This window comes from Clinocottus analis, unplaced genomic scaffold, assembly GCF_023055335.1.
Source record: "Clinocottus analis isolate CAN_PGR_092001 unplaced genomic scaffold, fCliAna1.0.p SCAF_18, whole genome shotgun sequence".
Taxonomy (NCBI): domain Eukaryota; kingdom Metazoa; phylum Chordata; class Actinopteri; order Perciformes; family Cottidae; genus Clinocottus; species Clinocottus analis.
The window spans coordinates 15,823,869-15,838,868 of NW_027175909.1; the positions used below are offsets into that span (position 1 = coordinate 15,823,869).

Here is a 15,000-nt window from a genome sequence, read left to right on the forward strand (position 1 = left end):
AGTATTTATTGTGGTAGTTTAGGTGGTATGTATTTTGGTAGTTGTATTTATTCTAGTAGTATGTAGTAGTTGTTCTGGTAGTTTATGTGGTATTTATTCTGGTAGTTTGTAGTAGTTATTCTAGTAGTTTGTTGTAGTTATGGTAGTTTATATAGTATTTATTCTAGTGGTATTATTCTGGTAGTTTATGTGGTATTTATTCTGGTGGTTTATGTGGTATTCTGGTATTTTATGTAGTATGTATGTTTATGTAGTATTTATTCTGGTTGTTTGTAGTATTTATTCTGGTAGTTTATGTGGTGTTTATTCTGGTAGTTTGTAGTATTTATTCTAGTAGTTTGTGGAATTCTGGTAGTTTGTAGTATTTATTGTGGTAGTTTAGGTGGTATGTATTTTGGTAGTTGTATTTATTCTAGTAGTATGTAGTAGTTGTTCTGGTAGTTTATGTGGTATTTATTCTGGTAGTTTGTAGTATTTATTCTAGTAGTTTGTGGAATTCTGGTAGTTTGTAGTATTTATTCTGGTAGTTTAGGTAGTGGTTATTCTGGTAGTTTGTAGTATTTATTCTGGTCGTTTATGTGGTATTTATTCTGGTAGTTTGGGTAGTAGTTATTCTGGTAGTTTGTAGTATTTATTCTGGTCGTTTATGTGGTATTTATTCTGGTAGTTTGTAGTATTTATTGTGGTAGTTTAGGTGGTATGTATTTTGGTAGTTGTATTTATTCTAGTAGTATGTAGTAGTTATTCTGGTAGTTTATGTAGTATTTATTCTGGTAGTTTGTAGTATTTATTCTGGTAGTTTATGTGGTATTTATTCTGGTAGTTTGTAGTATTTATTCTGGTAGTTTATGTGGTATTTATTCTGGTAGTTTGTAGTATTTATTCTAGTAGTTTGTGGAATTCTGGTAGTTTGTAGTATTTATTGTGGTAGTTTAGGTAGTATGTATTTTGGTAGTTGTATTTATTCTAGTAGTTATTCTGTTAGTTTATGTGGTATTCTGGTATTTTATGTAGTATGTGTTCTGGTAGTTTATGTAATAGTTATTCTAGTAGTTTGTAGAAGTTGTTCTGGTAGTTTATGTAGTATTTATTCTGGTAGTTTGTAGTATTTATTCTGGTAGTTTGTAGTAGTTATTCTGGTAGTTTGTGGTATTCATTCTCATAGTTTCTGGAATTCTAGTAGTTTGTAGTATTTATTCCAGTAGTTTGTGGAATTCTGGTAGTTTGTATTATTTATTGTGGTAGTTTAGGTAGTATGTGGTATTCTGGTATTTTATGTAGTATGTATTCTGGTAGTTTATGTAGTAGTTATTCTAGTAGTTTGTAGAAGTTGTTCTGGTAGTTCATGTAGTAGTTATTCTAGTAGTTTGTAGAAGTTGTTCTGGTAGTTTGTGGTATTCATTCTCGTAGTTTATAGGAGTTATTCTAGTAGTTTGACAGTTGTAAATGTAAAAAATGAAGTTTTAGAGAATAAATAAGTTATTAATTCAGTCTGATTTAGACTTTATAGTGACAAATATTATTGTACAATACTGTTATTAATATTATGTACCGCTGATGTTTAGGAAGCACAGATATCACACACTTGTAGTTTAATCCTTTATTAGCTGTACACATTCAGAATAAACTAAATATATGTATACATAGTATTATTATAAACTAAAAATATGTATACATAGTATTATTATAAACTAAATATATGTATACATAGTATTATTCAACAGATGATTTATACAGTTCAGTGCTTTCTGATTAAAAAAAATAATTAATCGTAAACAATACAAAATAAACGTCATGTTTTATGTACAACATATTTACACATGACAACAGTGAGGATGTTTACTGTTGAACTATTAGTAAATAACAACAAACAAACAAACATGATGAAGGTGCTGCTCGTCTTCTTCACACGGTGGACGGCTTCATCAGAGAATGATCACCAAACTGCTGCTGGAAGAAAAGCACATGCTCCTCACAGTGCTCTCCTGGAGGAGGAAGAGGAGGGGGAGGAAGAGGAGGAAGAGTTAGACACTGGCGCTCCCTCAGAGCTCAGCAGGAAGTGCCTCCGTCCTCACCGGGGTTGAATCCTGGACTTCCTCTGAGCCGCTGGTTCCGCTGCTGGAAGGACCGGAACACGGTGAAGAACAGCATCGGGTCGCCGGTCTGCCGCGCCGCGTCCAGGAACTTCCTGGAGGACACGTTGTCATGGCCACCTGGAGCCGGCAGGGTTACGCAATCACTCATTCACATTTCTCTTTGTCAGGATGTTTCCTGTTCTTCTGCCTCCAGTGGACAGAATGAGCATCACAGCAACAACAACAACAACAACAACAAACTGATGGAAAACAGAAGCTGCAGATTGCGTTTGTCCTCTCTGAGCCACCGTACTACGAGCTGGACTCAACGTACCGACACTGCGGAGGAACCGCAGAGCGCCCAGAACCTGCTGCTTGGACAGCAGAACCTCCACGATCTCATCGTTAGCCGTGGACAGACGCTGAGAAGCACACACACACACACACACACACACGGTTTAAATGAACACATTAACACATGAGATGAACACGTGAAATGAACACATGAATACCTTCAGCATGTCCAGGGCCAGCTGGTGGGCCGGAGCGTACGTGCTCTCCAGAGACAGCAGCAGACAGGCCTGAAGAGAGGCCGCATTATTATGGGATATGACGGAGTATGACACATTAAATATGATATCGTATACATAAATATATTCAATAAAATAGGATGTAATATTCACCATTAATAAAATATCATATAAAAATATGATATTAATAAAATAATACGCAAATAAAGTTATAATATACCATTAAATAAAATAATGATATAATGTAAAAAAATATGATATAATATTAAATACAATTGTGTAAAATAAAATATGATATGTTACATAACATAACATAGCGTGGTAACATGACATAACATGACATAGTGTGGTAACATGACATAACATGACATAGCGTGGTAACATGACATGGTAACATGACATAGCGTGGTAACATGACATAACGTCGTAACATGACATAATGTGGTAACATGACATGGTCACATGACATAACATGACATAGCGTCGTAACATGACATAATGTGGTCACATGACATGGTCACATGACATAACATGACATAGCGTGGTAACATGACATAACGTCGTAACATGACATAATGTGGTCACATGACATGGTCACATGACATAACATGACATAGCGTGGTAGCATGACATGGTAACATGACATGGTCACATGACATAACATGACATAGCGTCGTAACATGACATAATATGGTAACATGACATGGTCACATGACATAACATGACATAGCGTGGTAGCATGACATGGTAACATGACATGGTCACATGACATAACATGACATAGCGTGGTAACATCCCATCAGAATCACCAACATGAGGAAGCTCACCAGCGGCTTGGAGTCGCTGAGCACGTGGTACTGCAGGAACTGGTGCAGCATGTAGAAGCGGCTGTGCTGCACCAGCGTCTTGATCACCAGCTCGTACAGGTAGTGCTGCAGGTAGAATGCAGCGTCAGCACCAAAGATCTGCACACGCAGCGAGAGGTCTCACTCTGCTCACTTTTACCTGCACGGTGATCTGGACCTGGTTCAGGGAGCGGATGTACTCCATCAGCACGGCGATGACGAACTTATGGGACACGCCCTGCGAAACACACACACTATTACATTAAACGTAAACATTTATTGCATTTATTAAAACAAGTGATACTTTGGGATTGTTTGGAGTATTATTACCTCTGCTCTCTGTAAGGCACACCAGACTCCATTGATAAAAACAGTGTTTTAACCTCTCGGATCACAGGAGCTGCTGCTCGACAGCTGAAACATCCGTTAGTTTGTGTTGTTGTTTGTGTTGTTGTTTTGTGCCTTGGTAGTGTTTTAAAGGGTTAATTAAATTCACCAGAGTCTCACAATAACAGAGAGAAACTAAAGGTTTAAAGCAGCAGAGCAGCTGATATCCTGTCATCTCAGACGTTAAATCACTGTTTTTATCAATGGAGTCTGGTGGGAGAAAACAGCTCCAGCTCCTCATCAGAAGAGGTGGAAATAAATAATATTGCGTTCTTGAAAACCAATATTGATTAGTCTAAAATAAGTCCACAGCAGTACTTCTACTGTAGTACTACACTGTGGAGAAGTACCTCATAGGAACACACACTTCTAAACATCGCTACTGTCCCTTTAAATCAAGAGGGAGTCAAATCTTCAGTGTGAAAAGATGCAGGAATGTACTTTAAACTGCGTTTTCCCTTTCGGCTTCACAAAGCCGTGTTTGTTTGCGTGTGTATTTGCGTGTACTTCTACCTTCCTCTCGGTGAAGGAGGACAGGACGTGTGTGTACATGTCCGACTGGTCCACGACCGCCTGCGTTCTGACCGGACGCTTCGGCGCCGCGCTGCCGCGACTCGGCCCGGACTCCACCGCCTGCCACACAACCAGTACACCAGAACATCAGGTACCCTGTGTACAAATACACACGTACACACACACACACACACACACACACAGTGGTACTCTGGCTCACCGTGGTGTAGCTCTGCTCCGCCTCCAGGTACTCTTTGTACACCTGGTTGAGTTTGTCGAACACGGTCGCCACCACGGGAAGGCTGCCCTTCTCCCCGCCCTGCAGGACTGAGGAGCAGACACACAGGTGAGCAGACAGACAGGTGAGCAGACAGACAGGTGAGCAGACAGACAGGTGAGCAGACAGACAGGTGAGCAGACAGACAGGTGTAGTTACTCTGGGAGCAGACAGACAGGATGACCATCTTGCAGTCTCTACGTCGCAGCAGGAAGTCCATCAGCTTCCCTTTGTCCTGCAGCAGGTTGACTGTAGGAGACAACTTCACCTGCAGGTACCACAAGTACCCTGAGACACACACACACACACACACACACACAATATTAGACTAACAGATATTACTATGATTATTGTTTCGTCCATTAATGTGTGTGTGGTGTGTGTCTCACCTTCGCTGGCGCTGATGATGATGTCGGGTTGGAAGACGCTCCAAGAGGAAGAGTCTGAAGTGACGTTAAAGATCAGAGCAGTACAGGTACTAATACTACACTGTAAAGTAAAGTACTAACACTACACAGTAAAGTACTAACACTACACAGTAAAGTACTTGTCTTTGAGGTAAAAGGATACAGAGTTGACACGGAACTGGAGGCTGAGAGGGAACGACTGCTGGACCTGCACACACACACTGAGGATTAGTGTGTGTGTCTGTGTGTGTGTGTGAGTCTCTGTTTGTGTGTGTGTGTGTACCTGCTAGAGGAATCCTGTAGGGGTGGATGGATCGAGCAGGTAGAACAGGTTGGTGTGTGTTGACGGCACAATCTGGTTCCTTCAGCTTGATGTCAAAGATCAAAGACGTCTGACACACACACACACGCACACACACACACACACATGATTATTTTGAGGGAAGAAGAAGAAGAAGAAGAAGAAGAAGAAGAAGAAGAAGAAGAAGAAGAAGAAGAAGGGATTAAACCTGTGAGCTCTGGTGATGAACGACCACCAGGTTGTCCACGATGTTCAGAGCGAACTTCCCCGTTGTGTTCAGCTTCAATATGTGAGTCTTCTTACACACACCCTCCCTACACACACACACACACACACACACACACACACACACACACACAGTATTCTGAGTAAACACAAACAAAGATATGTACCTGGGCAGCAGGTACATGTGTGTAGAAGTACCTGGGCAGCAGGTACATGTGTGTAGAAGTACCTGGGCAGCAGGTACATGTGTGTAGAAGTACCTGGGCAGCAGGTACATGTGTGTAGAAGTACCTGGGCAGCAGGTACAGCACCACCTCTGCAGTGGGGCTGTTGGTGCGTGAGTGATGCTTCAGGTACATCACGAACATCTGACCGTAACTACAGAGAACAACATAAAAAAAGCCGAAGCGATTGTTGTCGATGATTAGGTTTTAAATAAAGCTGCAGAGTTTGAATAAAGCACAAGAGGAGAGGACTCACATGGTTGCCATGGCGATGTCCCTCTCTGACAGGCTGAGCTTGGCGGGTTTCGGGACGAGCGGCAGCTCGACCTCAAACTTACTCATCTTACACATCGTCCCACTCTGAGGGAGAGGAAGAGGAATTATATATATATACACATATATATATACTGGTTCCACTGGTTGTACTGGTTCCACTGGTTGTACTGGTGGTACCTTGAAGGCGTAGGGCTGCAGCACGTTGCCCTGCACGCTGGTGGACAGCAGCAGCACGGCGGTCTCGGGGCAGTACTGGTACCAGTTCACGTTGATGCTCTGGTTCTTCAGCTGCTTCAGGCTGCGCTTGTCTGGAAGCACCTGAGAGGACGCGTTATTAATATTCGTATTAATATTATTAACATTATTATTATTAATATTATTAATATGATCAGTCCATCAAGAGGGTTGCATTTGTTGGGATAGTTTACGTCTTTATTTTAGATTAAGTCTACGTTCAAACAGTATTTAATGTTTAAATTACCTCTGGATCTCTCATAGTTAATAATAATAATAATAATTATAGTAATAATAATATGTTTCATATCTCAAATATATATATTTTTTTCTTCTTCTCGAGTCAGTGGTGTGTTGACATTTTGAAAATAAACCTGTATTTTAAAATAAACTGTCAAATATCATGTGCGATGTTGAAACGTTACAAGAGAACATGCTACTGGTTCTAGTGGTTCTACTGGTTCTACTGGTTCCCAGTAGATCTGTGAGAGTTACCTGGTAGAATTCGATCCCCTGGTCGGTGATGAAGACGATCTCGTTCCAGTTGGTCCAACAAAATCCCAAAACACTGGCGTTCTTCATCTGCAGGACAAAACAACAACAACAACAACAACAGTTTATTTATTTAAGGATATTTTATTCAGATTCTTTATCGTTGTTACTTTTAAACTCCTGATTTAGACGTGGTACCTTGCATTCCTGGGTGAACTCTGTGTGCGGATAGTCGGGTATGAAGTTGATAAAATCCTGCAGAAGAACGTAAAACAGATAGTTCAGGTCAGTTTGTCCTCAGATAACACACACACACACACACACACACACACACACACACACACAGTAGAAATAACAAGTCCTTTCACATTTCTCTTTACTTAGAATACATTGAATCTCCATCCGGTGAACGAAGGAACTTGATTCTTTAAAATAAGTTGCATTAGGTCCCACGATTGTTATTGTTATTGTTATTATTATTGTTAATAATAATAATAACTCACCACAGACTTCAGAGTCCTCTGAACCGCTAGGATCTTGTTCCCGATGGAGAACTTGATGCACTTCACTTCTCCTTTATCGTCCATCCTGTGGAGGAAACACAACATGTCAACGTTCATGATGACCGATTCCCACGTTTCAGCTTGAAGGCCGTGAACCCCTTCAGAGGTCCTTGAACACATCGCAGACATGAACCCCTTCAGAGGTCCTTGAACGCATCGCAGACATGAATCCCTTCAGATGTTTCCTGCACAGGTGGATGTACCTGAACGCAACGCTGCTCTTGTCGTCCGGGCCTTTGACCACCACACCTGTGGCTCCCCCTGAACGCACCGCGAACACCTGCAGCCAAGAAACAGGAAGTACATACTTTAAGATGTGGTATAAATATTGTCAGAGTGTGGTATTAGTACTTTCACAGTGTGGTATGAGTACTTATACTGTAATAAAGTTCTCTACAGTGTGGTATTAGTACTTTCGCAGTGTGGTATTGGTACTTATACTGTAATAAAGTACTTTCACGTTGTGGTATTCTTTAATCAAACGCGATGACGTGAAGACGTGTGACTTGATGACGTGATGACGTCATGATCCAGCGCGCTCACCTGCTTGTTGGCCTCGTCGAAGAAGACGTTGTTGACGCTGGAGGCGTTCTCAAACTGCACCGGGTCCTCGCAGAGCTCCAGGTAGTGCTGGTCCCGGTCCCGGTCCTCCCGGTCCTCACTCATAGTCACGGCCGGAAGTGGTCTTGTTCTACCTTTAGTTCTGACTCCCGACGGAACACAAGCAGCAGAACCTCTCACTTCAACGGGCGTCTGTTTCACTTCCGCGTTCCGGTCTGACTCTTCAGAATAAAAGCTAGGAATCGTAATGGTTTATTTAATCCCGCCATTATACGGTTACTTATCACCGTAAACAGATTTATAAAATCAGATCTGGACTTTAAACTAGAAGACTTTCACATGAGAAACATTATCATTACCGTTTTCAGAATGAGCGTGGTGGCAGCTCTTGTTTGTAGAGATGACTCTTATTCTGAAGGAGACAGTTCGGATGTCTGCGGGGAGTCATGTGATGGTCTGACAGTCATGTGACTTAGAGATAACCATTAGATTACATATATTTTAAGTAAGATTGTTATAAATAGAACACAACTTCCCGTGTTTCACTGACATGTTATTATATTTTTTATAAAAAATAAATAAAAAAAGACAAAAAGAGTTTTCTTGCTCATCTTTTAATGTCACCACATCAGAATCATGAGGATAAATCCAACATCACACGAGAGAAACAGTCATGTTTTAATCTGTTCACATCAAATACAAACTAAAAGCTTAAGTTTAATTTCTTTAAAGCCAACAAACAGTTTTCATGAGACGACTTTTGATTTACTCGCATGTCTTTCTTCTGCACTTCAATTTCCAGAGTTTACCGAAACATTTAATAACTCCTTCCTGCTTCTACGAACACGCCAAGCATCCGTGACCTCTGGCCCCTCGGCTGCCACATTGGACCCTCGTGAGACGGAGCCCCGAAGCAAAAAACAACATTTTTATAGATTTTAAGAGCTAAATAATAAAAGAGTTAAAGATGGAGGTAGAGAGACAGAGGGACATCATTTAATTATTTATTTTAATTGTCTGATTTAATTTATTCATAACATGTTTTAATCATGGTTCAATAACTTTATAACTGTTCTTTGAACAAAATATTATTATATAATAATAATACATTACTACAAAATGTATATTATTATACAACAATACAAAATATTAAATAATATTTGTAACATTACATTTTCCGGATTTAATAACATTAATTGGACTTATTTTTAGCTTCATATTTGTTACGTTTGACATTTTTAAGACTTTTTTTTAGACTTTTTAAATATATTTCTTGGTGTATATTTATAAGTTTTTAAGTCCCTCACATCGGTTCCATCTCAAAATCAAAACAACATTTGTAAACAACCCTCTAGTTTGTTGTTTGTTTACATGCAGCAGCTCCTCGTCTCACGCCGGCAGCGCCAGGTGGAGGTCGAGGTGGAGGACGTGGGTTCAGAACCCCGTCGCTCCTCTCAGGACGCTCTGACTTCAACGCCCGACGCGCTGAAGCTCCGCCTCCTGACTGCAAGAGGCGGAGCTCCGTCGGGCCTGTTTGTAAAGGGAGCAGTTGGTGGGTGGAGGAGAAGGAGCCTCCTTTCTTCTCCTCGTTTGCAGCTGGTTTTCATCACGGCGGGTCGTGAAGAGAGAGCGAGCCGGGGAGGAGGAAGGGGCGGAGCTTAGTCGTCAGAGTCGGGTTGGAGCGGCGGATCGTTGTCATCACAGCGGGCGGGAAAAGACTTCTTCCCTCGACGCTGAACGTGATCCTCGTTCCTCTTCTCCAACGCCACGATCTGAGAGAGGGGAAGGAGAGAGGGGGGAGACAGAGAGAGAGAGAGAGAGGGGGGAGGGAAAGAGAGAGAGAGGGAGACGTAACTGAGACATTGTGCTTTAAAGACGTGTTCTGGTTCTCTACTTCTACTCATGATGGTTCTGTGAAGGAGCAGGACTTTTATTTTGAAAATCTAGACTACAAAGAGACCCCTTGACCACTCAGTGGTCCTTCTGCAGGAGTGTGTGTGTGTGTGTGTGTGTGTGTGTGTTACCTCAGCCATGAACTCCGCCTCCTCTTCTTCACCAACTGGGATGTTCAGGCCGCTCACGCTGTTGAAGAGCTCGAAGACGCTCATCGCCTCACTCACTCCTCTCTTCTGGAAGAACTGAGACACACACACACACACACACACGCACACGCACACACACACACACATCTCTTTCCAGTACTTGTACACACTGTGATGACTCTACACACTGTCTGAACTTTATTTGTTCTTTCTTTCTTGTGTAAGTAAATAAAAAAATAAAATTGAAAAAAAAATAAAATATATTTTCGACATTTTTGCACCAAAAAAAAAGTTCAGTTTTTGTGCCAGTCCACTTGCTTAAATAAAGACGTTCAAACAGAAACTAAACGTGACATTTTGCTAGAGAAGATGCTTCTCGGCTTCTCGTGCAGCATCAAAGTGAAACTGTGGGTTACCGTGGAAACGTTCCTGCAGTCCCTGAAGAGGAACTCCAGGCCGTGAGGGTGAGACGGCTCCACGGCCTGACCCACATCGATGAGCCACACCTGCAACGCAACAACACAACAACACGTATGTATGGTCATGAGAAATTTAGATGGTGTGGAGACGTCACACACACACACACACACACACACACACACACACACGTCAACATTAAAAGCATCTGTTGGATTCCACCACGCCTGTGCACCACGATCACAATATGTCTTATGTTTTTATCCAGCAGTGGTGAATGAAGAGTGAACATTGAGGGAGTAAAGACAGAATAGTTTGTGTCTAAACTTGAACAATGATGACGTGGAAACTGTGCTCGCTGTCATAAAATGCCCGATTGGGCAAATGAAGCACAAAGAGCAGATCAATAGAGATAAACAGATACAATGGAGATAAATAACGATGTTTACCTTTCCTTCGTGCCACAGCATGTTGTATTCACTGAGGTCAGCGTGAACCAGGTTACACTCCTGATACAGCTGCTGCATCAGCTGCAGACAGACAGCCAGAGAAGAGAGAGACAGGCAGACAGACAGGTCAACGCTTGATGTACTAGAATAATGTGTAATAGTACACAAAGTGTTAAATAACTATGAAGTGAAATGAACAAGTACCGACTCAAAACTATAGAATCTAAAACCAGCGTGAACACTTCTTTACTCTGTGCAGTACTTGCTGCGCAGTACGCACGTGGAGGCCCTGGTGTGTCGTACTGTGTAGTACTCTGTGTAGTACTCTGTGCAGTACGCACGTGGAGGCCCTGGTGTGTCGTACTGTGTAGTACTCTGTGTAGTACTCTGTGCAGTACGTACGTGGAGGACCTGGTAGAAGGCGCCCTTCGTGTCCTCTGAGCTCAGCAGCACGTCCTTGAGTTTGGGAGCAGGAACGTGGTCTTTCCCGATGAACGACATCACCAGGATGTGCTTCTTCAGCAGAACCACGTCGGGACACGGGATCTCTGCCTTCTTCATCCTGCAGGGCACAATTACTTTTAGACATCTTGAAACGTCTCTAAAAGTCTTTTAACGTCTCTAGACGTGCGTTCACCTGGTCAGGTTGTGCATCTCCTTCTCGGCCCACAGCCGGATGATCTTCCGCGGGTTCAGCTTGCTGAAGCGGTCGATGAAGCGGTAGTCGTCTTTTATGTAGCGGTCGCGGTTCCTGAACTCGTTGAGCGTCGTCTTGTAGACCTTCAGCACCACTTCGTCTGGAACAGGCTCCTCCTCCAGGCTGCAACGAGAGCCAATGAGACGCTTTCAAACCTCCGGTAAATGTATGCGACAACGATGCATTAAATACCAGATAAGAAGAAGAAGAAGAAGAAGAAGAAGAAGAAGAAGAAGAAGAAGAAGAAGAAGAAGAAGAAGAAGAAGAACGTTCTGAGCTTGTTTTCCTCTACTAAACTCTCTCCGTTTTACACGCTGTAAAACGTTCTGACCACAGACTGTAACCAGGAAGTGCACGTCGCCATCTTGTTTTCTTGCAACCAGGTTACAGGAAGTGGCCATATGTGGACTGAGGAGCGAAGCCCACCTTCCTCCGTTGGCGTGGAACACGACCGACTCCTTTCCGGTGCTGATGCAGCCGTTGATGTTCTCCAGGACGCCGGCGTTCACCATCTTGTACATCAGCAGACGAGTGCGAGGGTCCACCGCTTGTTCCTGAAGAGAGACACGTTCAACAACCAGCACAGCAATAATAAAAGTGTTTTTTTAGTATAAATAAAAAGTGTATTTCTACGTACAGCGGTGGAGTGCTCCTTCTTCTCGTGCAGCCGGGCGCTGCGTCTCTGCTCGCTGTGGCAGTGTTGCTTCAGGGAGTTGAACACCTGGTTGGACAACTTCAGGTCCATCCCCAGCCCGTCCCCCACCAGCACCTCAGGAGCAAACTGCAGGACGAGAGGACGCAAATAAAGTCTCTCTGCACACATTATCCTCCAATATTCATACAGATCACGTGATCAGGACATCGTGGAACCAATGAGGAGGAGAGCTACTAACGTTAGCAGCACCGCTAACGGAGAACCAGCAGGAGAGCTAGTAACGTTAGCATAGACGTGTTAATATGGATCATAAGCGATTGTTATGGGTTCCGGTCCTCACCTTGTCCATGCGCGCCGTGTTCTTGCGTCCGCAGTTCACCGCGTCGTGCTTGGTGGTGATGTTCTTCCCTTTGCCGGTGAAACCTTTCCTCGGTGTCGTCTGAGGCTTTTCTGAAAGGGAATTGAACACAGAAACATGAACCGCTTCATAGCCGCTGTGATCGATAAGAGCTGACAGTCACGTTGTAGAAACACAAAAGAAATATTCCTCTTTTAACAAAACAAGACAGTAGAACGTGTATTGTTTTAGCACTGCAGGCTGGACAAAGTAACAGGAACACCTCATGAGTAAAAACTCAAAACTCAAAATGGACAAAAAATGTAATATTGGGGGCTCTAGTAAATATTTTTGACGTGGGATTGATTTAATAAAACATTTTTACAAATTAAAAAAGTAAAAGCTAACATAAATATATCAATAACATCGAAATAGAAACAATAGAATAAAATAATTCATCTGAATGAATTAATCTGTGTGTATTACCGGCGCGGTAGGGGTCGTGTCTCGTGTCCTGCCAGTCCACCTCGTCCTCTGAGCTGTCGCTGTCTTCATACGGATGAACCATGCGGTAGTTCTCAAAGGAGATGGACACTGGACACACAGACAGGTGAGTCAGTAAGCACACCTGTCTCACTTCCAACAGGTGAGACTCCTACCTGCAGGTGAGACACTAACAGGTGAGACTCCACCAGGTGAGACGTACCTTTGCTGTCCCCGTTGAACTTCTTCTCCTCCCGACGGAGCTGATCATCAAACTCTTTGTCGAACTGCATCTGAAGCATCTTAGCGAGCATCAAGTCGCTGGTCGTCTCAGAGGAGTCTGACGGGAAGAGGTCTGCTGAGGGGCTGAGGAGAGGAGATTGTTTACGACCTAATAGACGATGATAAGCGCTGGTAAAACAAAAGGTTACTGTCATATAGGTGACACACACACACAGCGTACTCAGTGAAGGTGGGCGTCTTGTTCTCGTCCTCCAGTTGTTTCGCCAGCTGTTCGCTCATCACGTCAGTCAGAGAGCAGCTGGGAGGCTCCGGGGCCACAGGACCCCACGGACTCTAAAACACAGCATATCATATTATTATTATTATTATTATATTAAACACATTTAAAATAGTTTATATCAATGAACAGGACCCCACAGACTTTAAAAAACACAGCATATTATATTATTATCATCATATTAAACATATTTAAACTATTTTTATACAGGACCCCACGAACAGCCTCTCGCGCTCAACCGTTACCCAGTGACGTCATGAGGCCCCGGGGATTCACTGCCCTGGACATACAAGTTCAGACATGTCTGCGCTAAATCACGCCCCCTCGCGTTACCAGGGCCACGCCCACAATATTTCGGAGACGTAGTTTTTTGTCGTCTTGTTTGTGTAAAAAAACGTAAAACGTGCCCTATGACGTCACGGTCAAAACACTACTATTATTATAACCATTACTAATTAAAGACATAAAAGCCAATGAAAGAAATCCCGGAAGTGAACTGCCACCGGGAGACGTCGCGTGTTTATATAAAAGGACTTAAAGCGCCAGAGAAGCGCGAGGAGGCTAATTTAAGGTCGAGAAACAGACGTGACGTCATCGTGTACATTACACGCGGAGGCTCTCTCACCTTTGGAGCTTCGACTACCGATTGATCCATTATCACCACGACGTCGATTAATCGATCCTTTACCCTGAAGAGTGAACGGAAACGCTGCGAGGGGGAGCTTCGGCCACACAAAAAGCCTGGAAAAGAGAGCAACAACCAGGTCTCGCGACGTGACACTGACACACAAGCGGACACACAACCTCAGAGAGAACACACACGCTCTTTAGGAGTCGGAAACCGATGTTGTGTTGGGTTATACGAAGGCTGGAAGGAGTGTGGAGCAGCTTTCTGTGAGGAGTTCCCCGGCTGAGTGGACTTCTGTTCAAGCGGAAGTACGTCATTACGTGAGGAGGGATACTGTACGCCTTCAAAATAAAAGCTCATATGTTGTTTAAGATAGATAGATAGATAGATAGATAGATAGATAGATAGATAGATAGATAGATAGATAGATAGATAGATAGATAGATAGATAGATAGATAGATAGATAGATATTTTTAGAATAGAATATACAAATGATCACTACACCATACATCAATATACGCGAAACAAATAATACATTTAAATAAAAGGAATTAAATGTATTAAGCACATATAAATACAAAAGATATTATGTTTTTCACAATCCTGTCTAATATTATTATTTACTTTTTGTTTAACAGACTATATTAATTATATTTATATATTTGCGGTTACCCGCGCGCGCACACCAGTCACTGCGTGCGCGTACAACCTACAATATGTCCAGTTTTCCTCGTGAACGCGCATGGCCGTCATTCTCACAGACAAGAGCGCGCAGGTAGGTCAAACCAGAGTGTTGACAGGAGGACGACCGGAAACCAGTACAATGTGACTTCAAAATAAAATCGTAGAATTCTTATACAA

The 15,000-nt window shown here is 42.6% G+C and overlaps 2 protein-coding genes across 2 annotated transcripts; both read right to left on the reverse strand.

Moving 5' to 3' along the window:
- Positions 1–1,781: 1,781 nt before the first annotated feature.
- On the reverse strand, positions 1,782–8,106 carry rmc1 (regulator of MON1-CCZ1). The gene is made up of 21 exons (XM_068581322.1): positions 7,893–8,106; positions 7,553–7,629; positions 7,290–7,374; positions 6,985–7,041; positions 6,790–6,876; positions 6,238–6,378; positions 6,041–6,144; positions 5,852–5,938; positions 5,544–5,649; positions 5,318–5,426; positions 5,198–5,242; positions 5,017–5,070; positions 4,787–4,915; positions 4,571–4,677; positions 4,351–4,470; positions 3,611–3,688; positions 3,433–3,537; positions 2,588–2,656; positions 2,410–2,497; positions 2,076–2,213; positions 1,782–1,985 (listed from the first exon to the last, which is right to left on the reverse strand). Exons 1-21 carry the CDS (start codon positions 8,013–8,015, stop codon positions 1,906–1,908), a joined length of 1,989 nt encoding a protein of 662 aa, XP_068437423.1. The 5' UTR covers positions 8,016–8,106; the 3' UTR covers positions 1,782–1,905.
- A 402-nt stretch (positions 8,107–8,508) lies between these two features.
- riok3 (RIO kinase 3 (yeast)) lies at positions 8,509–14,445 on the reverse strand. The gene is made up of 14 exons (XM_068581342.1): positions 14,333–14,445; positions 14,136–14,251; positions 13,454–13,566; positions 13,214–13,356; positions 12,994–13,101; positions 12,511–12,620; positions 12,153–12,296; positions 11,942–12,069; positions 11,456–11,638; positions 11,221–11,380; positions 10,819–10,899; positions 10,369–10,458; positions 9,935–10,048; positions 8,509–9,682 (listed from the first exon to the last, which is right to left on the reverse strand). Exons 2-14 carry the CDS (start codon positions 14,163–14,165, stop codon positions 9,569–9,571), a joined length of 1,518 nt encoding a protein of 505 aa, XP_068437443.1. The 5' UTR covers positions 14,166–14,251; positions 14,333–14,445; the 3' UTR covers positions 8,509–9,568.
- Between the last annotated feature and the right edge of the window lie 555 nt (positions 14,446–15,000).

Bases quoted from the DNA above. Each gene is read 5' to 3' on its own strand.
- rmc1 (XM_068581322.1), bottom strand. From the start codon at position 8,015: ATGAGTGAGGACCGGGAGGACCGGGACCGGGACCAGCACTACCTGGAG. The intron at 7,042-7,289 runs GTGAGTTATTAT...GTTCTTCTGCAG, and splicing joins AGAGGACTCTGAAGTCTGTG to GATTTTATCAACTTCATACC. The intron at 5,939-6,040 runs GTGAGTCCTCTC...TGTTCTCTGTAG, and splicing joins GACATCGCCATGGCAACCAT to TTACGGTCAGATGTTCGTGA.
- riok3 (XM_068581342.1), bottom strand. From the start codon at position 14,165: ATGGATCAATCGGTAGTCGAAGCTCCAAAG. The intron at 10,049-10,368 runs GTAACCCACAGT...TGTGTGTCTCAG, and splicing joins ACTGCAGGAACGTTTCCACG to TTCTTCCAGAAGAGAGGAGT. The intron at 9,683-9,934 runs GTAACACACACA...CCCCTCTCTCAG, and splicing joins AGGCGGAGTTCATGGCTGAG to ATCGTGGCGTTGGAGAAGAG.